Source organism: Acipenser ruthenus, chromosome 45, assembly GCF_902713425.1.
Source record: "Acipenser ruthenus chromosome 45, fAciRut3.2 maternal haplotype, whole genome shotgun sequence".
Taxonomy (NCBI): Eukaryota; Metazoa; Chordata; class Actinopteri; order Acipenseriformes; family Acipenseridae; genus Acipenser; species Acipenser ruthenus.
In genome coordinates this window covers 8,413,491-8,441,351 of record NC_081233.1, presented here as the reverse complement: position 1 = coordinate 8,441,351, position 27,861 = coordinate 8,413,491, and the positions used below count along the sequence as shown (strand labels likewise).

Here is a 27,861-nt window from a genome sequence, read left to right as displayed (position 1 = left end):
CAGCTGCGATTTGTAAGGATTATATTGCTGTTATACATGGCACAGAGTAATCAAATAACTTAATATGTGTTGAAATATATTTGACACAGATATATCGATACAGTTATAAATGTATCAAAGTGAACCAACACATTATTTGAATAGGTTATAAATGCATGAATACATACCGACAGATGAACTCGCTTTATATATAAACCGGGTTTCACGGTTGCCTATAACAGCATAGAAAATAACAACAAAGAAAACTAACGGTGAATTACACAGCCGTGTTTTATTTAGTCGTTCTGTACATATAAACACATGCATATAGTTTACTACAGGACAAATACGTTGTGTGCCATTAACTGCGAGGAACCCGTTTGTGTATCTAAAAAAAGGCTCGAGTTGTGGGCTGACGGGAGCTGTGAATGAAGCGTTGCACTGAAATCTCAACAACTTTTTTTTCAATCTTATTAAATAAAGCCCAGTCACTAAATTCATTCTGTCCAAGAAACTGCCGCAAAATCTCGAGTGCCCGCTGTGCTTCAGATGTGGATACAGCTGCTCCAGGTACTTCACCTTCCTCATCTGAGGCAGAAGCAGCAGACGGTTTACCCCCCACGACTTGCTCATCTTCCAACGGCTCAATGCATTCCGCATCGTTATCCGCCCCGGTGAAAGCACTGAGCTCATCCTCTGGAAACCGGTCTAGGACAATCGCTTCCTCCTTAATCACCGACGTCGGGCCGCCCTCTTTGGAAAAGCCAGCTGTGCGGAAGCAGTTAACGATGGTTTCACTTTGTACAGCGTCCCAGCTTTCCTTGATCAACAGCATAGTTGTAAACAGGTCTATTTTCCTTGCAAGCTCCGGTGCAGGCTGCACACCGTCCACCACATCCGTGCCAGCGAGACTCTTGGAAGCAATCAATCGACTGTAGTGTGCTTTTAGTGCGGGGATGACCCCCTGGTCACACGGCTGTATTGGAGCGCTTACATTTGCTGTCAGAATAATCAATTCAATGCTGTCAAGTTTGATCGCACGATGAGCAGGGCAGTTATCCACAAAGAGCGCGATATGGCGACGCTGGGCTTTGAGAGACGTGTCCCACTGTTTCAGCCACCGCTCGAAAATATACGATGTCATCCACGCGTTGGAGCTGTAAGTGTAAGAGATGGGCAGATTGCTAACTCCACGGAGACAACGGGGTTTGGGGGATTTTCCAATTAACAAAAGAGGCCTCTTTTCACCAGTCATGCTGCAGCAAACCAAGAGCGCAACCCGGTCTTCAATGTGCGCGGTTTTCTTGAAAGCGCGGGAACCACATGCCTGAGCACGATAATAAAGTCCGGTCTGGTCAGCACTGTACACATCGCCTGGCTGGTAGCGCTGAAGAACCGCAGGCAGTCCCTTTTCAACCCAGCTGTCCCCAGAAGAAACATCTGCACCTTTCTGCTCTCCCTGCGCTCTCTTCAACACAATCTCGTGGCGTTTCTTCCAACGATCAAGCCACCCGTTGGATGCCTTAAAGGCATCAACGTTCAGGTCAGCAGCAAACTCGACAGCTTTGTTTTTTAAGATGTTTCCGCTAACAGGTCGGTTGGAGGCTCTGGCGAATTGAAACCATCTCAACAGAGCTTTATCAACACCGGCTGCGTGACTGGAGCGTTGACGTTTTCGGTTGACATTTGAACTGCACTGTTGCAAAACAGTGTTTCGATTTTTGTAAATTTTGCTGACAGTAGACGGATTGATTGAGAAGTTTTTAGCCACCGCCGTAAACGACAGTGTTGGAGATGCTTCGCAGAGACGTATTATCTCTGTCTTTTGTTTGCTAGTTAAGTCAGTGCGCCTGCGAGACATTCTCGATGCTTGCAGATCACTGACGCTGTAGTTCTGGAACAGAACTGAACCCCGCTAAGACCCGCCCACGCAGCATTTGACAGGCTGCACAAAATGTCAGTTTATCAGCCGAGATGATTATTGGTTGTTAGTTGCGTTGGAAATGAATTCCGTCCCGTGGTTACTGCGTGAAGCCCACCCACGCAGAATTTGACAGGCTGCACGCAACGTGACAGTAAGCGGGTGTGAGAGAGGATATTAAGAGTGGTCATTTCTCAAAGAACCTGGGGAGTGGTTTTTGAAAAATGGTGATAATAAACGGGGTGTGATATTAGCGAGGAGATATGAAACGGGTTCATCTGTCTATTCTAAATAAGGTATTACTATCAATGTGCGGGCAAAATCTGAGAAAATATCCCCACAAAGATAGTAACTCCTGAAAAAAAACAGCTTTTTAAGAACTAAATATGCCTTAAAAAAAAGAAAGAAGTGCCTAAATATTTAGTTTGTTGTCGACTTTCACCCTGTGCGCAGTTTTAGTAAATAAAATATAGTGAGAGTCAATGAGAAGTCCCCACAAAAATAGGAATACAAACGTACGTGTTTGTGTGTGTGTGTGTGTGAGAGAGAGAGAGAGAGAGTGAATGACACTGACAATCTGTATCAAAATCACTCGTCTCAGAAATACACTGATCTATTATAGCACTTATATAGATAGATAGATAGATAGATAGATAGATAGATAAAACGTTGTCAACCTCTCTCTCTTTTTCTCTCTCTCTCTCTGTATGTATATATGAGTATAATTAAAATATTAAGCTTCTGTATTTTTATTAATATTTGTTAATATAATATTAAAAAATCGGAGCTGCTTTCATGGGATGTATATCAGATAAATACCCATGACACATTTAAACCCCTATTTTTAAATTGTGTATAGGTTTATTTTTAGAAGGCGTTTATCGATACTTTGTGTGCGTCAGTGATCCGGGGCCGTGATTCGACTGTAACGGAGACCGCTGTCCCTTTAAGAGAGAGGAGGGAGGACAGCGAGACCATTCACCGACTCCAGGGCGTGACTGCGGGTCGTGCGAGAAAAAAAACACACAGGAGCGGGGAATCATTTCTACAGCTGTACGTGCAAATCGAAAATACCGCAATTAAAAAAAAAATAAGAGAAGAGGGGAACAAGCATGAAAGGAGCGGTATTGTATTATTAAAATCTAACAAAACATCTGTGTGAAACAGGCGCTGTTGTGCCCGCTGCGCGAGTGTTGACACAGTGTACCGCCGCTGATTCTATCGGTAATATCATTAGCCAGATGGGGCTACAGCATTAATGGCTTGAGTCGGGGAAGGCTGTCCTCTCTTTCTCTTGTCTGTCTATCTCCCCGAAGAAAAGAAACCGCAGCCCAGGCTTGTAAGGGTCTGTGCATTGTGGGGCTGCAGCCTGCGTGCTCAGTGCAACCGAAACACGCGAAAATACTACAACAGGTAAGACCGCTATGAAGCTATAAATATACTGAACGCGTATAATAATGCATCTATGGAACAGTTAGCGTGTGTTCTGTGTTCGGTCTTATGCGGCTTTAGAGGGGCAATGTGGAAGATATGCTCTTTACAATGAAAATTAATCGAGATGCGAAATGCATGTAACGCGTACACCGCGAGTACTGTGTTAAAAAACAACGCGGTGTATTATTATTATTATTATTATTATTATTATTATTATAGAGATTTCGCGTGTGTGTTTGTGAATTGCTTGACGTGGGGCTGTGTGTGATGTGGAATTGTCTGTTGAATAGTGTCGTGTCGAGGCTTATCGATGCGCAAGCGTATTAATTTTGCGTTATGGATGAATGTATATATATATATATATATATATATATATATATATATATATATATATATATATATATATATATATATATATATTTGGTACAGTGTTTTCGGTTGTAAAGCTGTGTTTAACAGCGATAGGTGTTTTTATTAAATTGCTAAAATGTAACCACTAGAATTTGCCAGATTACGCCCCCAGTGCAGTGGACTCCTTATATAATGTGTTATATTCTTTGGAGATGTATGGCCGTCTTACTGGGTCTATTTATAAGCGTCATTATTCATGAACTTGGTAAATACGCTCTTGTTATAAGGAGAGTGTCATAAATCTGCGGAGTTATTAATATCGTAAAACAGACGAGGTAGGGCTTTTAAAACACAGGCACAAGCATGGAGATAGCGTGTAATCCTAAATACAAATCAACAACTTGCAGCATAGTCATGTACAAGAACCGTAAACACGCACGTGTAAGAATGAATGTGTTATAATGAACTCGCTCTGTCCTAAATCATACACGTTGCGCAGTTCATTTTTGGGGTTTTCGAGTGTGTTGGTAGATGTGTTAACTGAGATAGTTTTGCTTTTGGGAATGCGATCTGTTTTTAAATTGCAAACTGCAGTATCATCGTTTCTTGATACAAGAGCGGGCAGAGATCGATTAGCAACGTAAATGGAGCACACGTGACTTCTGACCTCTCACAGCAACGTTTCTTCGGGTGTCTGTTTATTTAACTGTTTAATACTCGAGCAAAATATGACTCAAATCGAACAGTCAATGTTTCTTCCCCACGTTCATATATATAATTTCGTTTCATTAAAGAAAATGTGCTTTATGACGTAGACTATCATACAAAACAACGTGAAGAATAAGTTCTATATAAATTGCAGAGTTGCTTGTACTTCAGGAAACTATACTGTGTGTTTTTTTAAAAGCATGACAGAATGTATTTGAAAGCACACGCTTAATACATCCCCTTGCCTTGTCCTGCAGCCAGCCCTTGTTTCATTCGTGCCTTGCAGAGATCTGTGCTGCCAAAATGCAACTGCTAACTGAGAAAGCGGCTCAAACTAACTCTGCTCTGAACTAATCACAGAGGTTATCCAACCCCAGCCTCACCTGAGCTTGGAGCTCTCCAAGTAAACAGCTACTGCGAGAGATCCAGCCAACCAGAACAATCCTCCTTTACCCGTTAGAAGCAGTCAGATCAGGCGCAGTTTGTTTGGACCTTAAACAGACTTAAACTTAGCACTGGGATACCTACTGTGCGAGCATAGCCCCTGAGCGTTTCCGTGCACTAGGTGGCGCTGTGGCCTGCGTCAGGTCACGGTCATTATTGATCAATGCATCTGCCCCTCTCCCCCCGACCCACAGGGTGATCGATACGTGTAGATTTGGAGCACATGCACTCTTAAGTGCTATGCGTTACACATATTGGCTCCATCAGCACTTGTCTTGAAACATAATTTGTTTTGATGTACCGGTCGTGTCATAGGGAAAGCAGAGCAAGACTCGCAGTCCTTTCTTGTGCATCTTATGGGCTCTGGGGACAGACGCTGTGCTGTCTATAGAGAGCTGCTTTGTAAAGAGATAGTGGGACATACTTTCAAAGATAGTCTCACTTCTGTTTCATTCTGAGAAATGAACAAACTGTATAGCGTGCTTAACAGACCTCATTATATTGTTTGGTTCATGAATAAAAAAATGGCTGTTTTTAATAGTTATCTATTATTTAATTGTTATAGTAGTATAGTGTTTGTGCTTTTAGTTCAGCTAAGTAATATTAAATAAATAGCAGGGATATTTTGCAGCATTCAACTCCTGAGTGCATCAAATCCCCCCTTTTTTAGAAACTTTGCTTAGCAAAGCGCTTTTAGGAATCTCGTTCTTTTGTGTTTGGCATTTCTGCTTTAGTCTTTTCAGTGAAAGGAATTAAAAAGGGGAGATGAGAGAAAGGGTCTGTGGATCAATAGAGCAGCACTCGAGCTAAGCAGGGGCTTAGATTACTGAACAGAACCAACAGCAAGGGCTCCTGAGTAAACTGATCTGGGCTGCAGGAGAGAGAGAGAGCCATTAGACCCCATTAGAGAGGCAAGAGCTGGCAGAGAGATCCCTGGAGGGGCTGAGAGGAGAGGAGAGGAGAGGGGAGGTCAGGAGGGAAGGGGGTGGTAAGGGGGAGTGTGTGTGAGTGGTGAGGGTAAAAAAACTGGAAGGGGGGGAGAGGAAAACAGAGTGGCGAGGAAGGAAAGGGAGAGCAGGGGGATGAGGGAGAGAAAGAGGAGTACGGAGGTCGTAATGGAGGAATCGAATAACACAAGGAAACCAAGACTATAAAACATAGAAGGCTGGTTTCACAGGCCCTAATCAGCACTAATCTTGGTCTACCTTACCTAAAGTAACATTGGACTGGTTTCACACTAATCTTTAGACCTAAGGTAGTCCCACGAAACCATTCTGGAGCAAACCAGTAAGAGGCTACGTGCGGTAAGGTTGTTAAGCTTATAAAGGGTAAGGGAATGACTGTGTTTTTGAAGCCTTGGATATGACTGTCTGTCTTTAAGCACACAGGGAGCTGTCTGTGGTGCTGAAGTTACCACAGTCACTAAAGGTTCTGACACAGGAGATGACAGCCTGAACCCTTTTCAGGGCAATTGTATTCTTAGGCGAAAGTTTTGTCATTGAAAAAAAAAAAATTGTTCAAGCATTTGTCTGCTAATAGGGATTCAGTTGCAAAGCAGTTTGAGATGAGATCATATGTGATTGACTCCTAGTAAAATCATATTGTACGTGCGTTTTAAATAGCTGGTGTAGATGTTCAATTAAAAAGCTAATTTTGCCTGGCCACCAAGGCGTATAATAAAGCATTTAGCACTGTGCTAAATTAACACCTGTTTAAAATGTATACCAACACGTTGATCTTAAACATATTCAAGCAAATGACTCCAGAGTTCAATTAAAGAATTCCTACATATACCAGAGTGGTTTACATGCTAGTTCTGAAACACTGCAAGTTTGATTTGTGCAAAAAAACGATGCAAACCTAGCTAGATGGAAGATACTTATTTTTTTGTTTAACTTCAGTTGTGTCTCATTAACAGTAATGGAATGGATCAAACTCCCCTGCAATGGGAGTCTTATTAACGACCATGTTTATATATTTAGTTTGATCCATAACTAGAAAAGATAAATATTATAAAATAGGAAAAATATATTTTTCTACAAAAAAAAGCGTTTCTGATTAAGAAAAATATTCTTGTTTTAGGGTTCTGGAATGGAGTAAAATCACAGTATAAAACTCTTAAATTCATATTTGATTGATTTAAAAACCCACAGTAACCTTGTCAATATCTGGAAAACACTGGCCTTATTTATCATTGATCAAACAGCTGCCTGGATATTATTAATATGCAAAGGAAGCACTGTAAATATTCAAAGGGTTGTCCTTGTTGTATATCTGTAATTGTTTTCCTGGCAGATCTCTTTCAGTTCCTGTGTCTCGGAACTGGTATCAGTGTGTTGCTGTAGTTGCAGGACTGGGAGGGAAGCAGCGTGGCTTAATGTTTAGAACTGAGGGACTGGGAGGTGGTATGTCTTAGAGTTTAGAGCGAAGGGATTGAAATGTATGGAAGCAGTGTGTTTTAGTGTTTAGCGCTGGGTGACTCGGATGGGCTGGGAGGGAGGGAGGGACGTACAGGGGTCTAGCTGTCAGAGCTGAGGGGCTGGGAGGAATGTACAAGGCTCTAGCTGTCAGAGCTGAGGGGCTGGGAGGGAGGGAGGGATGTACAGGGGTCTAGCTGTCAGAACTGAAGGGCTGGAAGGTTTTTTGACCAACAGGTTAGAGCTTAGGGTCTGAGAGTAAGAAACTAGAGCTGGAGGAAGGCAGTGTGGCCCTTGTAGCTACATTGAATCCACCGATAACGGGTTAGGGTTAGGGCTTTGATTCTGAGTAGGTCACATTGACAGCTAGTTGAAGTGCTAGGATCCCTGTGGTTCTGTCATCGCATGACTCATCCTCTCCTGGAGTGAGGTAGGGAAGGCAGCCTGTGATTGGCTGCCTGCGATCTCCCTCTCTCCCCTGATTGGCTGGGAGTGATGCAGTGGTGAGGATGGGGCTGTGATGCGATGTGTGTCTTTCAGATAAACTCCGAGACGCTCTGCTGCATTCTAAACGTGCCCTGCTTAACTCGGGAACAGCTGCCTCGTACGGGCATTCTTATCAAGGCATCTTCTGCAAGGGAGCCGTTTCAATATTAAGAACAGATTCAGTCATTACAAATATTGTCAATCCCAATACATATATGCTGGTGATCAAAAACATTGCTAACCAGGGCTTCAAAATCCGTAATGCAATATATTCCTACCTTTAGCAAAATTCTTACTGACCTCTCTGCAGACCAGGGGTGTATAGGAAAGATAGTTCCACTCTCAACACTGCAGAGCTGTATAGAGGGCAATAGGATAGAGATCTCAACACTGCAGAGCTGTATAGACCTGTATAGAGGTCTACAGGTAAGACAACAATCCAGTCACAGTGAATTCACATTTGCATTGCCCTCTTTTAATTCCATACCTGTATGTGAATGTATCCGTGCTGTGACTGCAGGGAGGGAAGGGTTAGTCCTCTCTGATCTGACACCTCTTCCTGGAAAGCGGATGGTGATGGAGAAGGGGGCGGGGCCAGGAGGCAGGGCTCCATTGCCTTGGAAACGGATTCACAGCGGCCCCAGAGAGTGAAGTCACAGGTTTAATATTAGACCCTTACTCCAGCCTGACTCACTGCCTCTCTCTCACACACTCACACCCGCACTGAATCCCAATGAAGGCTAACTATCACTGTGCATCTGAAACAATCTCTGTGCAAGATATAAACCGGACTCATTTCAATACCTGAACAAAGGGAGTTCTGAGACGAGAGACTGGGTGCAGCATGCAGGTCTAGGATGAGTTTCTAAATCTGTATAAACCGATACAAATGTGCAAGCTCTTACACCAAATGCAAACGCAAAACAGTTTGTAACGGGACAAAACGAGCAAGGAAGCGCCTTGCTCCAAGAAAGAAAACGTGATCATCATTCGATTCCCCCTGTTTAAAGAGAAAGTCATTTTCAAACCCCTTTTCAACCCTCCTGTAAATGTTATCACTGGCCACCCTGACCGCTGGGCTGTGGTTTTTTGTGTTTTCTTAATTTATATAGCTTTAACCCGTTGCTTCCTGCTAGCTTATATCACTTCCTGTGCGTCTTGGAGCTTGGAGCATCATTCTTAATTTATTATTATTATTATTATTATTATTACTTTATCATTTTTACTGCTTCTTTAGACTGTGTGCTCCTTTCTGTTTTAGCCAACAGGTAAAGCGCTTTGAGATACTGTGGGATGAAAGGGGCTATATAAAAAAAATCGACTGCCATTGAAATTGTGGCAACGTCACACCCGTTCGCCATTTCACCACTTTGATGTCATATGTGCTGGCAGGAGTTTACCTCGCTGGCTCGCAGTGTGTGTGTAGCGGCGGGGTACGTCTTTATAGCTACCTGTGGAGAATGTAAACTAACAGGGCACTCAACAAGATCTGGTTTCTAGTTCTCTGCACAGAATGCAGCAAACAGACCAGGAGAGAGAGCCGTAGTTGTTGAATCAAAGGTAATCACTTACACCTTAAAGGGGAACACTGTCCCATTATTTCCATTTTACAATCCTTTTATATCGTGTTGGAGATTGTGAGTGAGTGAGGGGGGGTCGGAACTTGGCGACGGAGTGGCTGGGGGAACCCTATAGATCCGGTATGATCTCACATCGGGATGCTAAATAAAGTGCTGTTTGCTTCCTCCCCCGGGACGCCCCCCCCCCACACACAGACCCCCCCCCTGCACCCCCCTCGGTTTCTGTGAATGAAACCTCTCAGACTGCCGAGCGCTCATGAGGTCATATCCGAAATCAGAGAAGCTCATTCCAAATTAGTGCCACTTAAAAAGAAATCATTTGTCGTTTGTGTGTGTGTGTGTGTGTGTGTGTGTGTGTGTGATGATGATGTCAGCTTCCTCCTGTTGGAAAGACAAGGAGATTACCTGATGCAGATGGATGGAGCCCATTCATATCCACACTGCATCAGGTTACCAGTGAAGAATGACATCCCTGTAGTGAACTGAAACAGAGAATAAAGAGAAACATTCCAGGTGAGCTAGTGCCTTCATCAGTGTTATTGAAACTAGAAGAGACCGAGTCAAGCAGACAGGCATTTCTAATGCTAGTGCCTTCATCAGTGTTATTGAAACTAGAAGAAACCGAGTCAAGCAGACAGGCGTTTCTAATGCTAGTGCCTTCATCAGTGTTATTGAAACTAGAAGAGACCGAGTCAAGCAGACAGGCATTTCTAATGCTAGTGCCTTCATCAGTGTTACTGAAACTAGAAGAGACCGAGTCAAGCAGACAGGCGTTTCTAATGCTAGTGCCTTCATCGGTGTTACTGAAACTAGAAGAAACCGAGTCAAGCAGACAGGCGTTTCTAATGCTAGTGCCTTCATCAGTGTTATTGAAACCAGAAGAAACCGAGTCAAGCAGACAGGCGTTTCTAATGCTAGCGCCTTCATCAGTGTTACTGAAACTAGAAGAAACCGAGTCAAGCAGACAGGCGTTTCTAATGCTAGCGCCTTCATCAGTGTTACTGAAACTAGAAGAAACCGAGTCAAGCAGACAGGGGTTTCTAATGCTAGTGCCTTCATCAGTGTTATTGAAACTAGAAGAAACCGAGTCAAGCAGACAGGCGTTTCTAATGCCAGTGCCTTCATCAGTGTTATTGAAACTAGAAGAAACCGAGTCAAGCAGACAGTGCTGTATTATACTTTGCTATGCTTTGATTGTGTGAATGAGGTCACTGCAGAATCTCTAGACCCACCATTCGATCGACCTTAAACCCTCTGATAAGACCCAGATCGAAGAGAGAACTATAGAAGGGGTCTCTAATCATAATCATGCAAGGAAGTTTCTGCACAGCAATTCAGCACAAGAACAGTGTGTAGCTTCGAAGCTGTCTAGTGGTTTAATCCTTATAAACCCATAGCCGTCTGTTTAGAGATATGAGATCAGAGGGATAAAGTCCATCAGATTAAACTGGGGGTGGAAGGGAGAGTAATTCACCTCCCGTTCCTGCTGCGTGTTTGAAGGATGACATCACTTATCAAACACACACACACACACACACACACTGCATATGCACAGTGTATGTAGACTGAAACGCGCTCGATTGGAATTACCTGCAGCACTAAGAACACTGGACAGCTCAACCTTCCCGATGCTCTGCCGTGATTGGCCGGCTCGCAAGCCCAAGGGGGGCGGGGCGGGTGTCTGTTGATTAATAAAAACTGGAGATTTGTCAGCGAGGCGGGGACTATGTGGCGAGTGAGCCCACTATAAAGCTTATAGCGCTGCAGGGACCCGACCGACACAACGGCAGAGGCTCGGAGCCAGATATCAAATATAGAGAGGGAAACACAAGAGATCAGGGTATAAAACAAATACATGCTAGTAATCGTCGCATGGTGGTCTTGGGAGATGGACTGAGGAGATACAACGGACATCGGGTCACTGTATTTGAAAATCTATATGCTTCAGATGGATAATTTTGCCTCAAAGTAGCCAGGAAAGCAGGTAAATAATCGCAATTGTCTTCTGTGTTAAAACGTGCATAGCACGGGTTATGTAAACGAATAAAACGGCATTCGTTTCTTGCAACACAATGTGTGTGCGTGACGATGCCAGCATACGGTCCACTGCTGCGATGCATTTTCAAAGGATGCCTTTCAATGCAATAAATGACACCTGCCCTGCTTCTAGAGAGAGAGCGAGAGCGAGAGCGAGAGAAATGGAGGCTTTATAACTCGACACCCACGTCCTGTATATATTAGGTAGAAAACGCTGATGCGGCAGTGACGGCGAGTCAAATTTACGATGGTCAGACTGCAGTAAAAACTAGAACTGGTTTTCTAGCGGCGTTTAACCCTGTAACTACCGATTCTGATACAGTGCTCTATATTATTCGTTTTTAAAGAAAGGACTAACAGGCGAGAGTTTATTTTTATAACGATTAAGAAGCTCTGAGAAGCCAGTCACATCTTGCTGTGCAATCTTACTGGTTCTAACACATACCATTGGGTAGGTGTTTCATGATAAAAATGTTCAATATGTAATTACTGAGCATTTATTAATTACAAATACATGCAAGCAGCTCCAAATAGCACAACCAGTGCCGGTGCCATCTCCGCACAGTGCTATATAGAATTCACTCAACACCAAGCATCTTTCATAATGGTAAACACTCACTAAGGTACGTTAGCATAAATAGCTGTTGAAAATACTTGCCATGTCAGAAGCATCGGGTTACTGTAAGAAACGTAATTGTGAAACACGTTAGGGTTCTTAAACAACTTCTGAAAACTCTGCGTTTTTACATCTGCGCCTCTGCAAATCTCTTCATGTTTATGACATCTCGTGATGCTAAACAGCACACTGAAGACCGAGGTTGTTCAGAGAAACGATATAAAGAAGCTGATCTCAAATTGAGCCTACCAACGCAGTACTGGGACAGAGTTTGGTGGCAGCACACTTTGATTACAAGGCATGTGTTTGCATTGCAGATTTCATGAGTCAAGGGCTTGTTTGTATTGATCAATGGGGGAATCCCTCATTTGCAATGCAGCTGTGTGTGTGTGTGTGTCTCGGTGTGTGTGTGTCTGTCTGTCTGTCTGTCTGTGTGTATCAGTGTGTGTGTCAGTGTATGTCTTTGTTTGTGTGTCTGTCTGTGTCTGTTGGGTTTATGATTTATTGTGTGGGCTTTAATGGGGACCTGCTTTGCCAGGATAACTGTCACAGACAGCTATGTTCGCTTCTGGTGTGGCAAATCTGTGCCCCAGTCTTAACATTAAAACATTTTGAACTTACATAGTTTTGCTTCTGGAGAGTTTGAATATGCCAAGGCAGTACTTCTATAAAACATACAAACAGTAGAATTGGCTGCATGTTGTATGCACAGGAATGATACCAATACATAGAATAAGAGGTGTTGGGATTTTGACAAATTTGTAACTGCGATTTCTTATGCTTGATATATATAATGTCATTTATAACCGCCCAGTGCTTCAAGAATGTAGGTTACAACCAGAACCAGGACAAACCTTCAAATAGGATAGCGAGAGTCTAAGCTGTCTTGTTGTGCTTTAAAGCACACAGTGATTCTAAACAGCGTGTGTATCAGTGCTAATGTTTCTTCCTCTCTGTCTCTCTGCAGACCCCCCACCCCTCTCATCCCGAACACAGCGGGCTCTCTCATGAGCACAGCCTCTAATGGCCTGCATCCACGAGCCCCGAGCCCCCTCTCCCTCCCTCTCCTGCTTTAGCTCCTCCCTGTCGGAGCCGCCGTTCCGCAGGCTGGACCCCGAGACTGCCCCCTGCACCCCCGAGAAGGATCTGACCCCCACCCAGTGTGTCCTGCGCAACGTGCTGCAAATGGAGCCTGGAGGGGCGGGGCAGTGCGGGGGCCACAGCCCCACCCCCAGCGACGAGCCCCCCGAGCACTTCGCCAACAGCGTGCTGAAGCTGCACGAGAACGAGGCTGGGGGCGGGGCGGAGGCGGGGCACCGCGCCGAGGGAGGGGCCGTGCGGGGCCAATCGGACGAGGGGAGGATTCAGTGTCAGTCCGGAGCCGGCTTCCTGGAGGGGCTGTTTGGCTGCCTCAAACCCGTCTGGACTATGATCGGGAAAGCTTACTCCACAGAGCACAAACAGCACCATCACCAGGGTAAGAGATCGGGAGAGGGGGCTGGAGATGAGGGGCTGGGAGGGAGGGACGGGGCTGGAGATGAGGGGCTGGGAGGGAGGGAGGGCTGGAGATGAGGGTCTGCGAGGGAGGGAGGGGTGGAGATGAGGGTCTGCGAGCTAAGGAGGGAGGGGGGTGGAGATGAGGGTCTGGGAGGGAGGGAGGGGTGGAGATGAGGGTCTGCGAGGGAGGGAGGGAGGGGTGGAGATGAGGGTCTGCGAGGGAGGGATGGGGGTGGAGATGAGGGTCTGGGAGCTAAGGAGGGAGGGGGGGTGGAGATGAGGGTCTGGGAGGGAGGGGTGGAGATGAGGGTCTGCAAGGGAGGGAGGGGTGGAGATGAGGGTCTGCGAGGGAGGGAGGGGTGGAGATGAGGGTCTGGGAGGGAGGGAGGGGTGGAGATGAGGGTCAGGGAGGGAAGGAGACAGTGTGGATGAGTGGGTAGAGATAAAGGACTGGGAGGGAGGGAGGGGTGGAGATGAGGGTCTGGGAGGGAGGGAGGGAGGGTTGGAGATGAGGGTCTGGGAGGGAGGGAGGGGTGGAGATGAGGGTCTGGGAGGGAGGGAGGGAGGGGTGGAGATGAGGGTCTGGGAGGGAGGGAGGGAGGGAGGGAGGGTTGGAGATGAGGGTCTGCGAGGGAGGGAGGGGTGGAGATGAGGGTCAGGGAGGGAAGGAGACAGTGTGGATGAGTGGGTAGAGATAAAGGACTGGGAGGGAGGGAGGGGTGGAGATGAGGGTCTGCGAGGGAGGGAGGGGTGGAGATGAGGGTCAGGGAGGGAAGGAGACAGTGTGGATGAGTGGGTAGAGATAAAGGACTGGGAGGGAGGAAGGTAGTATGACCTAGCACACCATTGGGAGGAGGGGGAAGAGGTGATCCTTCTGTTGAGTTTGAATATTAAAAGAAGTTTGAGACGAGGGACTGGGAGAGAGAAGGCAGCGTGGCCTAGTGGTTAGAGCTGAGGGACTGGGAGGTGGTGTGACCTGTCACACAGTTTGGGGGGGGGGGAGAAGTCAAGGCTTTTAATTTGTGTTTGGGCTCCTGAGCTGTACCTGAGCCTCGCTGTGCAGGTAGTAGCAGGAGTATAATAGATGTGTTTGGCTCGTGGAGTGATGTAGTGGCAGGCAGGCTTGTGGTCTGAAACCGCTGCTGTGAAACGTAAACAAGCTGACATTGTGAATTTCCATTATTTTGAAGCTTTGCCTGTGGATTTCTGTCATGACAGGAGTGCTGCCGTTATGACTAAAGCGGTCTTGTTGCTTGTCCGATTTTTGTACACACACACACACACACACACACACACACACACACACACACACACACACACACACACACACACACACAGATAGCCAGCCCGCCTGTCTCCCTGCCTGCCTGCCAGCCTGCCTGCCTGTCTCCCTGCCTCCCTGCCTGCCTGCTTGCTGTAACCCCGACACTAACAGCTCCTGTTCAGGTCTCAGGGGACAGACAGCCTAATGCTCATCATGTATAATTCATGTCCACGCACAGATCCTTGAATTCCCATCCCTCTCAGCTCGATTAACACAGCGGAGTCACAGCTCTGACGCACTCACAAATACAAAACACACACACACACACACATAAACACAAAATGCACGCACACACTGCAGACACACACACACACACAGTGACGCACAAACTGAAACACACTGTAAACTGTAAACACGCACTCAGAATCCAGCCCAATGTCTTTCAGTCCAGGCCTGAAGTGTGATTACAGGAAGTGGGGACTTTGCTTCAGGCTGATCGATACACAAACTATTTTAAGAAAAGTGCTTTAACCCCCTTTGATTCTGGATTATTCTAACCCATTACCTCTCCCTGCGATGCGGCACTGCATTATAATTAAGTGAACCCTTCAGCGTGTCCTACATCAGGTGTCTAGGCAAGGATTCAACGCTGTAATTAACTCTGGATTCCCTGCGGTGCTTTCCCTACAGCCAGGGATCCAGCCGTCCTGAATCTGTGCCCTGTAATCAGGCCAGGGGACTAGCTAACCCCCTCCCCTCCTCCTCCTCCTCCTCCTCCTCCTCCCTCTCCACGACTCGGCACTGAGTCCCAGCACCAAGCACAACAGCCCTAAGCAGGATTTACTGCCTAAGCGCATTCCACAAAGCAGATTACATCCTTCAGCACGACAGGAGCAGACTGCAGAGATGGAACCCAAGACAGCAAGCTGCAGTTACTGCAGGTCTAGACACCAGACAGCCCTCCACGGCTTACAGTGTTGTTATCAGAACACCATAGTTAAGAAGCATCTCGTTAACAGTCACTGTTGGAGCCTTTTTTTCTTTGTAAATTAGTCAGGTAGGTATGAAGCCAGTTCAAAGGAGAGCCCTTACAATATGTAGAAATAGTTCAAGTATATGTAACAAACGTTTGAACTGGAGAGGTCTCTGTCGGCGTGCTAGCATGAGCCTCGCTCTGGTGTACAGCCCTGTTTTGCTAGTGTCACCCTCTTACCTCTCCAGAGGAGTGGGAGGTCCCATTCGAGGAGATCTCTGATCTGCAGTGGGTCGGGAGCGGCGCGCAGGGCGCTGTGTTTTTGGGGAAGCTGCACGGCGAGGAGGTGGCTGTGAAGAAGGTCCGGGAGCTCAAGGAGACGGACATCAGGAACCTGCGCAAACTCAAGCACCCCAACATCATCACCTTCAGGTGAGTGCCCCCCGATCAGCTGACTGATCTCAGAACCGTGTCAAGTCCTTAAAGGATCCCAGTGTTTCTGCCATGACTGGGTAGCCCATTTATGGGAGGGGTGAGAAACCGCACTCTCTTAAACCACTCCTGCGTCGTTTCTTTAAAATAGTTTTTTAACATGATTTTGCCCTACTGTGCAAGGATGGAAATGAGCCTCCTGTTGCATAGCAGTTTCACCCATTCCAGGGTTTACTACCAGCTTGATCAGCCACAGTGTAACAAGATCAGGTGTGTGATTTAAACTCCTAGTAAAACCAGGAATGGATCAAGCTGCTATGCAATGGGAGTCTTATTTCCATCCCTGCCAACATGCTTTAAAAGAGGACCCAGAGTGCCGGATGGCTGTTGAAACAGTTTCTTAAATAATTTCATTGTTTAAAATGATTTCCCCACTTCAAACATTTCTAATACTCATAATCATTCAGAATGCCATTAAGCGATCGCCCTCTAAGCAAATAAACTGCAGTATTATTAACTATATAAATCTAACTGTTCCTTCTCTCCCCTCTTTCTCTCCCTCTCCCCTCTCCCCTCCCCTCTCCTATCCTCTCTCCTCTCCCCTCCTCCCTCTCCTCTCTCCTCCCCTCTCACAGGGGTGTGTGCACGCAGGCTCCCTGTTTCTGTCTCATCATGGAGTACTGTGCCCAGGGTCAGCTCTATGAGGTTATGCGAGCCGGGCGCAAGATCACTCCCTCCCTGCTGGTGGACTGGTCCATGGGCATCGCGGGGGGAATGAACTACCTTCACCTGCACAAGATCATCCACCGGGACCTCAAGTCCCCCAAGTAAGTCCGCCCCCGCCACCCCCACAGTCAGCATAGGTGGTACAGCCCGGCTGGATCTCCAAATAATACCGTCCTGAGACAGATACAGAAATATTATTCTGATACAAATGTTGTAAGTCACACCTCCATTAGTTGCAACTTGTTAAAGTCATTCACTTACCTGCATTTACCACCAGTAACAAAGTATGTTTTCTACTGCATACAGCTTTCCTTTGTGCAACTTGACTTCCGATCTCTTCTTTATCACATCGTAGTGAGGGGAGGATTGCTGTGGATAAATAAAGATTTTAATTGATTGAATGGTAATCTCAGGGGGCGGCCAGGGGAAACGCTCATTCGCTGTCTGTGTCTGTGTCTCGGTCTCTCAGCATGCTGATCACCTGTGATGACCTGGTGAAGATCTCGGACTTCGGCACCTCCAGAGTGCTCAGTGACAAAAGCACCAAGATGTCCTTCGCGGGTACGGTGGCCTGGATGGCTCCCGAGGTGATCCGCAATGAACCCGTCTCCGAGAAGGTGGACATCTGGTAAGAAGCTGGTCCAAGAGGGACAGGGGATCATGTCCAACTTCCTTTTGTTCCTTATAAAAGTTTACCACTGCAAAAGCACAGCAAAGTGTAACAGAGCACAGTGAAAGCATAGGGAGGCATTGTAAAGCACAGATAGGTATAGTAAAGCATAGGGGAGCATTGTAAAGCATAGGGAAGCATTGTAAAGCACAGAGAGGTCTGGTAAAGCATAGGGAAGCATTGCAAAGCACAGAGAGGTCTGGTAAAGCATAGGGAGGCATTGTAAAGCACAGAGAGGTCTGGTAAAGCATAGGGAAGCATTGTAAAGCACAGAGAGGTCTGGTAAAGCATAGGGAAGCATTGCAAAGCACAGAGAGGTCTGGTAAAGCATAGGGAGGCATTGTAAAGCACAGAGAGGTCTGGTAAAGCATAGGGAGGCATTGTAAAGCACAGAGAGGTCTGGTAAAGCATAGGGAAGCATTGTAAAGAACAGAGAGGTCTGGTAAAGCATAGGGAAGCATTGTAAAGCACAGAGAGGTATGGTAAAGCATAGGGAAGCATTGTAAAGCACAGAGAGGTCTGGTAAAGCATAGGGAAGCATTGTAAAGCACAGAGAGGTCTGGTAAAGCATAGGGAAGCATTGTAAAGCACAGAGAGGTATGGTAAAGCATAGGGAAGCATTGTAAAGCACAGAGAGGTCTGGTAAAGCATAGGGAAACATTGTAAAGCACAGAGAGGTCTGGTAAAGCATTGGTTTTTAAACTGCGGGCTGCTCTATCGCTTCTATCTTTATTGCAATTGGATTTTCTGCTTCAAAAACACTCAGGACAGGTCGTAAGGTGAAACCGCTGTGAATCGAAGTCACATGGACAACGTTTCAGCTGTGGCCTTCATGAAGCTATTAAGCCCTGTGACTCATCTGCTAAGACTTCATTTTAATCTGTTTACACAAGCACAGATTATGAAGATATTCAAACAGAATGCTCCCGGCCTGGGAAACCTCGACACACGCTTGTGTGTTTTTGTATGAGGGCATGGACTCCCATGCAGTGTAGACTTCCTATACTAAACTGCAGAGAGGCATGGGTGGAAATGGGGCTAAAGTAAATAGTCAGAATGTGTGTTTAAACATGACAGGGTCGTGTCTTCATAGGTATGTCGGATTCTTTTTACCTTGTGGGGTCTTTTGTGACCCCCTAAGCGCACACACGGACACATTTTGCGACATGTATATTTAATATACAGTTAAAGTATTAAGATACACCACTGTTTAGATCATTAAAATAGACCACAGAGACACACTGACAGAGACACACACACACAGAGAGACCGACACAGATACACGCACACCCAGGCAGAGGCACAGTACACACTCACACACAGACTCTCTGTGAGCAGTGGAGAGAGGCTGTGAATGAAATCTAATAAAGCACCCCCAGTTTAATTACCCGCTGAGTGCTTTTTTTCTCTAATGGAGCCTGTCACAGTAAGGCGGGCCGGGCCACGACAGAGGCACTAATTACCAGAGCTATCATTACATCGTTACTGCAGCTGCAGGCCTCGCTTTGGGGGTGATTAGCGCGTTGCCGTGGGGACCAGAGGTTAAGGTGACACGGAGACGGGCTGCTTGGTCGTGGAGGGGACCCCCAATCGAGAAAGGAGGTCCATCGAACCAGCCCACAGCTTCCTCCGAATGGGTTGACAAGCCAACTAAAGAAACTCGATTCAATTCCTCTCTACAAGAACTAAATAGGAGCCCGCAGTCTAAATAGTTTTATTCTAAGTCAATAGCTTGCGTCTTAGAAATGTCAGCAAAATGTATTAACTTATTATAAATCACAAAAATCAAGGTTGTAGTCACATGTTCTAAGCTGGAATTCGTAACGGCGATTGCTTGATTTTCATTGCTTGATTTATAATGTAACAGCATTTAGAAAGTAAAACTACCCTATAGACTTACTGACGCTGAATTTCGTATGAAGGAGCTTGCCTGCGGTTCAGCACGCACAGAGAAGTGGACTCAGACATGAGTGAACTGGAGCGATGTTTAATCCTGTACCATTCGCAAAGGGCTTTTCAAAACCCTGGAGCAAGATTAAAAATGGAAAAAAGCCCTGGACAAGTTAAGAGAGCCGCTGTCGCATTCTGTACTCAACAGCCCTGGGTCCTGAACTACAATAAAAAGAAAACATGTCATCACATACCACCTGGGTTTATAGTGCGAGAAACAGAACCTGGTTCAGAAAAGCTTCCTCGTTTACACAGCCTTAATGCACTCACAGCATTAGAGCAACACAGCTTGGGTCACCCCTGCCAAGGCTGGCACTTCCAGTCCTGGCTTTCTTTCCAACCCTGTTCTAAACAATTTAATTGAACCATCCAGACCCTAGAATAGTTATTGATCTCATTCTACCTGTTAAACCTGGGGTGGAATGGCCCTCCCAGACCGGGATTGGACACCTCTAGGTTAGAGACAAGGGAATTAGAGGGAGACGCTGTGGCTCTAGTGGTCAGAGCTGAGGGAGTGGGAAGGAAGGAAGCAGTGTGGCGTAGTGGTTTGAGCTGAGGGACTGGGAGGTTGGATGGAGGGAGCGAGGCAGGCAGTGTGGCGTAGCTGTTACCCCCCCACCAGTTAAAGATGTCTACTTTTTAATGCAGTCACTGCTGGTTTTTCCCCGGTGTATAGTTCACCCACCCTGGTCTCTCTCTGCAGGTCGTTCGGGGTGGTCCTGTGGGAGATGCTGACTGGCGAGGTCCCCTACAAGGACGTGGACTCCTCAGCCATCATCTGGGGCGTCGGGAACAACAGCCTGCAGCTGCCCATCCCAGAGAGCTGCCCTGACGGCTTCAAGATTCTTCTGCGACAGTGCTGGTGAGAACGGGCCAGGGGACATAACAGAAAGTGCTGTAGAATCACCTCCCAGGCAGCTCTCTCTCTCTCTCTCAGCAGCCAGAGCTGTCGAGGGCTTCAAAGTATTAGTGAAGGGTTTGTGATCCCAGTTAAGTAGAGAAACGGGTCTCCCCGACCGACACTGATTATAAAAGGAATCTTGCTCCAGAAGACAGCCTGGTTTACGGTTTAACGTCACACACAGCCATGGTTTAAAGTCTTGCAAGGCTGGCTGGTCCCGTGCTCTGGGACGCTGTTATAACTGGTTTCTCCGGGATCCGTTTTCCCGTTCTCCCTCCCCCAGGAACTGCAAGCCACGGAACCGCCCGTCGTTCCGGCAGATCCTGCTGCACCTGGACATCGCCTCTGCGGACTTGCTGTCCACCCCCCAAGAGACCTACTTCAAATCACAGGTGCGAGCCCCCGCACTGCCGGACACTAGCATGTTTATTTTTTGTATTTTCGATGGCCAGGCTTGTGTCACAATAGAGGCTTGGTCAGGCTTTGAATTCCAAGCACCACCCACTTGGAACCATCAATTATCCTCTCTGTATCATCAATGCTCAAAGGTCTAGGAGCTGCAAAAAGTGTGGATATACCCCAAGTCACTTTCCCATAGACAGGTTACCCACAGTAAAAGCATAGCAAAGTGTAACAGAGCACAGAGGTATGGTAAAGCATAGGCAAGCATTGTAAAGTGTATTAAAAATCAAACCATGGTAAATGAACCCTTCTAATAGTTTCCCCACAGTACAATCACAGCAAAGTGTAATAGAGCACATTGACAGCATGGTAAAGCCCAGAGAGGTATGGTAAAGCATTACAGCAAATCCTGCCAGTCCTGTATATGGGCTTGCCTCAGTTGTCCTTCTACTGGCCGGACGGCTCCCTCCTTTCCCTTTCTTGTTCCTCCTGATTAGATCTGATAACACAAATGAAAGCGAGCCTCCCTCCCCATCCCCTAATTGATTCCTCCTTGAGGCTGTGACGTCAATAGAGGTCCAGTGACCTGGGCAATTGATTGCTTTACTGGCAGTCTGAGAGAGAGAGAGAGAGGGGTTGGCGTTCTGGCAGACAAGCAGATACTTCCATTAGCTTAATCAACACCCCTCCCTCCCACCCCTATCAAGACTGATCCATGCTGGATGCAGTAAAAATTGAAGGTCACAGCGAGCTCTGAGCTGGCACGGTGCATTGAGAATGACCTTGTAGAGCACTTGAGAAATCCCTTTAATTCAGTTTCAAAAACCTTGATTTACACAAGCCTGCAGTTAATGCCCCGGTCTTCTGGCGCCCCCTACTGGAGAGGTGCAATAAGGTCACGTATCGGAGGGTTTCAGTGATTACTGATTAAGATGTACTGGCATTGTGATCAATGCCCCCTGGTTGATTTTCTCCGCACTGACGGCTGCCTTTACCCCGTCCCCTGCACAGGCGGAATGGCGCGAGGAGGTGAAGCAGCACTTTGAGAAGATCAAGTCCGAGGGGACGTGTCTGCACAGGCTGGACGAGGAACTCGTCAACCGGAGACGTGAGGAGCTGAGGTGAGCGAGAGAGAGCGCCGCCCTGCAGGGCTGGAGCAGTATCGCGACATACTATAAAAACTAAAATCAACTCTCTTTTTCTTGTATACAATCTATTTCTGCATACAGTGGTTTTGGGGATGGGTTGCATCATGTGTTTAACTCCTTAAGGTACACAAGAAATTGAGTGCTTTTTCAAATGGTTTCTTCTTAAAATACATGAACAAATGAAGTATCGCGAGGAGGAAACTGACCATTTGGATGACCAGATCCAACCCATATTTTAAACCCTGTTTCGTGCTCCTCATTTAAAAAATAAGACATTTAAAATAATTTTATTTGTGGGACACATATGTCCCTTGTACCTGACATTGGAAAATGACTCCCTCTCTGCTGTAGGAGAGAACATCGGCAGTGGTTTTCTGTGGGGACAGATGTCAGCTGTGATTTTGATCCGGACGGCCGCGTCTCACAGCGACAGTAACTCTCTTGTCTGTTGGCAGGCATGCGCTGGATATCCGTGAGCACTATGAGAGGAAGCTGGAGAGAGCCAACAACCTCTACATGGAGCTCAACGCAGTCATGCTGCAGCTCGAACTGAAAGAGAAAGAGCTGCACAGGTGAGACACACAGCCCTGGAGCGCTGCAGAGTGCAGGCTGGTGCTTATTAAGGTTCAGGGTAATGACGGCGCAGAGAGATGCAGTAGATTGATTGTTTGAACTCCGCTCCTGGTCTTTCGCAGACGGGAGCAGTCTATGGATAAGAAGCATCCCGGTCTGTTCAAACCTCACACCCCTCGCCCTGCTGGGCCGGCGAACTCCATGGACAAACTCATCAAGAAACGCAACGTGCCCCAAAAGCTACCGTCCCACAACAAGCGGTGAGACTGAAAACTGCCGTCTTCGCCGTGTTAAACATGATCAATATTACATCCATCAGTTAATTAAACAGTACAGTCGTTTATTCTCAGGAGCTACAGCGGGGGGACGGAAATAATGATCCCTCAATTGCACAGCAGTTTGATCCATTCCTGGTTTTACTATGAGTTTAAGACGACACTCCTGAGCTTGTTATCTATACACTGGGGCTGATCAAGCTGGTAGTAAAACCTGGAATGGGTGAAACCGCTATGCATCACACGCAAAAAAACATTGTATAAATGATGCCTATAATGCTCGATTTATGGGACACACTATGTTTTTGAGATGGTGTTTTGGAGCTATGGGTAAGCCACTCTCTCTCTCTCTCTCCTCCAGGCCGGACCTCTTGAAGTCAGAGGTCATCCTTCCGAAGCTCGACTCCTCAATGACTCAGGTGACCATCCCCGCCCATCCTAACAAGGGCTCAACCTCACCGGGCCGGTCGCGGAGGGGCAAGCCGCGTTACCGCAAGGCAGGCAAGGGCAGCAGCGGGGACCTGGCGGGACTGAAGGCTGCCCTCTCCCCTGCGCCCCTACCGGCCATGCACCTGGACCCCAGCGCCGCCCTCCGGGGGCTGCAGCACGACCTCCTGCTCAAGAAGATGTCCTCCTCCAGCCCTGACCTCATCTCCACTACCCTGGAGGCGGAGGGCAGGGCGAAAGGCGAGGCGGGCATGGACCGGGGCAGCCGTAGCGTCTCCGGAGGGCTGGGAGGGGCTGAGACCGAGGACCTCACGGAGACTCCGCCCCGCAGCGACACCCCCAGCGAAGACGCCGCCTCCATTCCGTTCTCCAGCAGCCCCGATTCACCCTGTGGGAGGGGAGGAGCCGCCGGGAGGGGCTCAGCGCTGGGGCAGCCACGCCCCCCGCAGGAGGGGGAGGAGAAAGAGGAGGGGCCTGGGGGCAGGCTGCCCAGGGGAGGGGCAGGGGGGAGTGGCCAGCCGCACCTCACACCGGCAGCTATCTTGTACCGGGCAGCTGTCACCAGGAAACAGGTAGAGCATTATTAAAATTATAATATTTCAACTGTCCGCACGAGAAACGTTTCTTTCTTACTAACGAGGCGGGCCTGATTGTTTTTTTCTTGTGAGCAGAAGCGTGGCGTCTCGTCCGAGGAGGAGGGAGAGGTGGACAGCGAGGTGGACATGCCACGGAGACAAAGGTATGTTTTCAGAACAATCCAGCCCCCTGCGTTAGTTAGATCACTGGGCTTGATTGTAATCTGGGTAGGATTGCATCCTGGGGTCCCGAGTGGCTCACATGTTAAAAGCACAGCCTTATAATTTTATTACAAATTGGCAAAGAACCAGTACAGCGCAGTTTTCATCACATAAACCCAAAACAGAAAACCACAGGCTGGTTTCACAGAGAGCGGTTAATATTGTAATCAAACCAGCCTTGGATGCCAGGAAACTGTTTAACGATCTCGAGCAGAAATACACTTTCTCGTAGAAAAACTGTCGCAGCAAATCAGAAATGTAAGAGTGACCCAAAGCTCTGACCGTGTCATGTGTCCACAGGCGGCCGGCAGCGGCGATGTCCAAGTGCCAGTCCCTGTCCACCTTCAGCTCGGAGAACCTGTCCGTGTCGGACGGGGAGGAGGGCAACACGAGCGACCACTCGCACAGCGGCACGCCCGACGTGGTCAGCACCAACACCGACGAGCGGCTAGACGACAAGTCCGACGACCTGCTGTCCCAGAGCTCCGAGATCCCCGTGGACATGCTGCTGCACTCCGACGGGCTGTCCGAGAAAGAGGCGGCCGTGAGGGAGGTCAAGACGCAGCTGAACGCCAACGTGCACGAGGTACTGGAGTCTCCCTGTTCCCATCTCCCTCCTCGACTGTCTCTGCACTGCTCCACTCCTCCCTCTGCCTCTCCCCTCGCCTCTCCCCTCGCTGCTCCACTCCTCCCTCTGCCTCTCCCCTCGCCGCTCCACTCCTCCCTCTGCCTCTCCCCTTGCTGCTCCACTCCTCCCGCTGCCTCTCCCCTCGCTGCTCCACTCCTCCCTCTGCCTCTCCCCTCGCCGCTCCATTCCTCCCTCTGCCTCTCCCCTCGCTGCTCCACTCCTCCCTCTGCCTCTCCCCTCGCTGCTCCACTCCTCCCTCTGCCTCTCCCCTCGCTGCTCCACTCCTCCTCCCTCTGCCTCTCCCCTCACCTCTCCCCTCGCTGCTCCACTCCTCCCTCTGCCTCTCCCCTCGCTGCTCCACTCCTCCCTCTGCCTCTCCCCTCACCTCTCCCCTCGCTGCTCCACTCCTCCCTCTGCCTCTCCCCTTGCTGCTCCACTCCTCCCTCTGCCTCTCCCCTCGCTGCTCCACCTGGAGCCCCACTCCTCCATTCCACTTCAGTAGCCTCTAAAGCTATAAATCTATATTTAATGTATCAACATGTTTCACTGACCCCTATGGCCACTAATCTTGGACTACCTAATGTTTTCTTACTAGCTCAGTGCTCAATCACGCCGAGACCAGATGTAAACGTTTTAAACTTTTGCGTAAACTTGTGTACAGTCTAAACAGCCAAACCTTTACAGCTATCCACACACCCCCCAGTCATCTCTCACGCTCTACAAGGCTCTAGGTAAGTTTTAAAAGCAGCTGGCTAACTGTGACTTTTGTCCCCCCCCCCCCCCCTACAGAACCCCCCTGTTTACGATGACTCGGACTGCGACAGCGCAGAGCTAGACAACTCAGGCAGTGCAGAGGCCAGCCATCCGTCCAGCACAGCCACATGGTGATCGCGAGGACCCCTGTGTACAGACACCCCCCCTCCCTCCCAAATCACACCCCAGGACCCTGCTAGGAGACCCTCCATCTCTCCCCTCTTCAATCCAGGAGCTTTATTTTAACATCAGTGGATTTATAAATGATCTGTTCTTTATTTTTTGATTGTATTTATTATTTACGCTGCCAACAAAAAAAATTCTTCCCTCTCATTTACAAAGTAACATCCTCACCCGTGCCAATTAACTACTCAGTCGTGCTAAATTCAGATATAAGCAACAAACCTTTCAACGAGAAGGAATCAGGCATTAGTTCATTTTGAAGCGTACTACCAAAAAATATATCTATGTACTAATAACTTCATCGACATGGTAGACGATTGTCAAGTTTTCCATGCACGAGAAAGCACTTAGTCAAAATAAGATTTGAATTGGATATTTTAAATGGGCCAGAGAATGGCTTGAAGCATTAAGACTGGCAAGAGCTTGTCCTGTTTTCTGCTCTCCTTCCAAATGGAAATTCAAATTAAAGCCTTTTGCTCTTCCGTTATTTTTTTTGGTGGCGAGCCTGATCGAACAACTTTGTATGTTTTTTTTTTTATTAGTATTTATTTATATGCTGTATTTATTATTTTAATATATATATATATATCAGGGATTAAGTTTACACCTTGTCGATTTTTAATTTTTGTAAATATTTCAGATGTTCTATTTAATGTCCTGACACTGTACATAACGACGCTGTATAACTGAAACACATTGGTGCTGACCACGTTGACTTAGAAAGGACCCTGCATGGCGGGCAGTATTCTGGAAGCTGAGACTTCGAGAGGTGGTCGTGTGTCCGACGGGCTGCAAAGCATTCACTGTTCAGCTAACTGCACTTGGAGTGAAAGCTCTCAGGCAGTGCTCTCAGCACAGGACTGCAGTTCACAGGGCCAGTCTTCTCTTACCTGCTGTCATAAGCGAAGTGATGCTACTGAGCTCCAAACCATTTGGGAAACGCATCCTCTCGCTCTCTCTCTGCTGATTGTATCAGTATGTATAGAAAATAACACCATGTAGATCCTCTTCAGACTATCATCCACTCTCCAGTATACCACATAATACTTCACGCATGCCCACGGCCACGGAGCTCTGGACAGGATAAAGGGTCTAAACTTTGCTGCTGACTATTACCAATGGAGTGGAATAGGCTGACAGCGATCAGTTCACATTCAAATTTAAACTAATGACTGCATAAAGACATCGAGCCCTTGATAACCTGTGTTTGGAAGAAATGTCCCGCTCAGTTTCAGGAGTTAAAAGTTTTGTCGTTTATTAAAATGCCCCCTTTTTTTTAATAAAATCAATTGGTTTGTCTTTTTTTTTTTTTTTTTTTTAAACAGAAATGCCAGATCAAAGATATCTAAAACCACAAGGGTCTATGAGATCGGGGTTTTGCTTACAAGTGACGGCTAAACTACTGAACTATTAAACTATTGACTATGGTTTTCACCTTTTAAATTACACCCTATGTAGGCTCACTTGTGCAGTTTTGCGAATTTTAAGGCAATTTTCCCACTTCAGGGATAAACTCAGACACATCTGATCTTGTTACCTATAGACTGTGGCTATGCTTAGATTAAAACCTGGAATGGATGAGATTACTATGCAATAGGAGTCTTCTTAGCATCCCTCTACTTTGCATCCATTTTCTTATACATATTTCGATGTTAACGCCATCTCAATCACATCTCGTAACATTTAACATACTAAAGGCATTAAAAATGGATGCAAAGGAGTCAGAAGACACCTTAAAAACAAGCAAAAACTGCACAAGCAAATAGAAACAAAAAGGAAATGGCACCAGACATGTGAATTCCTGAAAACAGACCTGGTGGTAGTTCCATTAGCAGCAAAACATACTCCGTACTACAACTGGCTTGCCACTTGTGTTGAAATTCCCATCTTCCATCCTCTTGTCTAAAAGCAGCAGCAGAGTTGACTGTAGCATCACACCCCAGCTCCGCTGCGGAATCCTGCCCGCTGAGCGCCGAGAGGAGGAGGCGCATGTATGACAGCTCCAACTTTACCCTGGAAAAGCCATACATCCCCCAGCCTCGTTTGAAAATGTACTCTTTTTATATATATACACACACCGCATCATGTATTGCACCTGTGTACTATAGGAAATGTATTTAAAAAAAAAAATTACATTTAATAAAATGCAGTCAGAACAGCGCCTGGATTCTTCATTATTTATTTAAAATGAAACACTTACAAGGTCTGCAACGGTCCTGAGATTTCACCTCTTGCACTTCACTGCCCTCTTGTGGTCTGCAGAGGGTGG

The 27,861-nt window shown here is 47.1% G+C and overlaps 2 protein-coding genes across 3 annotated transcripts; one reads left to right on the top strand and one right to left on the bottom strand.

Moving 5' to 3' along the window:
* Window positions 1-275: 275 nt before the first annotated feature.
* On the bottom strand, window positions 276-9,790 carry LOC131720853 (tigger transposable element-derived protein 4-like). Its single transcript, XM_059013044.1, has 3 exons — window positions 9,726-9,790; window positions 554-1,586; window positions 276-284 (listed from the first exon to the last, which is right to left on the bottom strand). Exons 1-3 carry the CDS (start codon window positions 9,788-9,790, stop codon window positions 276-278), a joined length of 1,107 nt encoding a protein of 368 aa, XP_058869027.1.
* On the top strand, window positions 2,875-27,743 carry LOC117966950 (mitogen-activated protein kinase kinase kinase 12-like). 2 transcript variants are annotated; one of them, XM_059013016.1, is made up of 14 exons: window positions 2,875-3,313; window positions 12,941-13,450; window positions 15,956-16,139; window positions 16,775-16,966; window positions 17,335-17,493; window positions 20,189-20,347; window positions 20,670-20,778; window positions 21,800-21,909; window positions 22,392-22,508; window positions 22,632-22,769; window positions 23,146-23,803; window positions 23,903-23,970; window positions 24,329-24,614; window positions 25,446-27,743. In XM_059013016.1, exons 2-14 carry the CDS (start codon window positions 12,997-12,999, stop codon window positions 25,542-25,544), a joined length of 2,733 nt encoding a protein of 910 aa, XP_058868999.1. In that variant the 5' UTR covers window positions 2,875-3,313; window positions 12,941-12,996; the 3' UTR covers window positions 25,545-27,743. The 2 variants fall into 2 exon arrangements, with proteins under 2 accessions (XP_058868999.1, XP_058869000.1); XM_059013017.1 differs by lacking the exon at window positions 2,875-3,313 and adding an exon at window positions 11,018-11,304.
* Window positions 27,744-27,861: the final 118 nt, after the last annotated feature.

Coding starts and splice junctions, on each gene's coding strand:
- LOC131720853 (XM_059013044.1), bottom strand. CDS start 9,790: ATGTCATTCTTCACTGGTAACCTGATGCAGTGTGGATATGAATGGGCT. Junction 1,587..9,725: donor GCTCCATCCATCTGCATCAG/GTAATCTCCTTG, acceptor TCAATTCGCCAG/AGCCTCCAACCGACCTGTTA.
- LOC117966950 (XM_059013016.1), top strand. CDS start 12,997: ATGGCCTGCATCCACGAGCCCCGAGCCCCCTCTCCCTCCCTCTCCTGC. Junction 20,348..20,669: donor ATTCTTCTGCGACAGTGCTG/GTGAGAACGGGC, acceptor TCCCTCCCCCAG/GAACTGCAAGCCACGGAACC. Junction 24,615..25,445: donor TGAACGCCAACGTGCACGAG/GTACTGGAGTCT, acceptor CCCCCCCTACAG/AACCCCCCTGTTTACGATGA.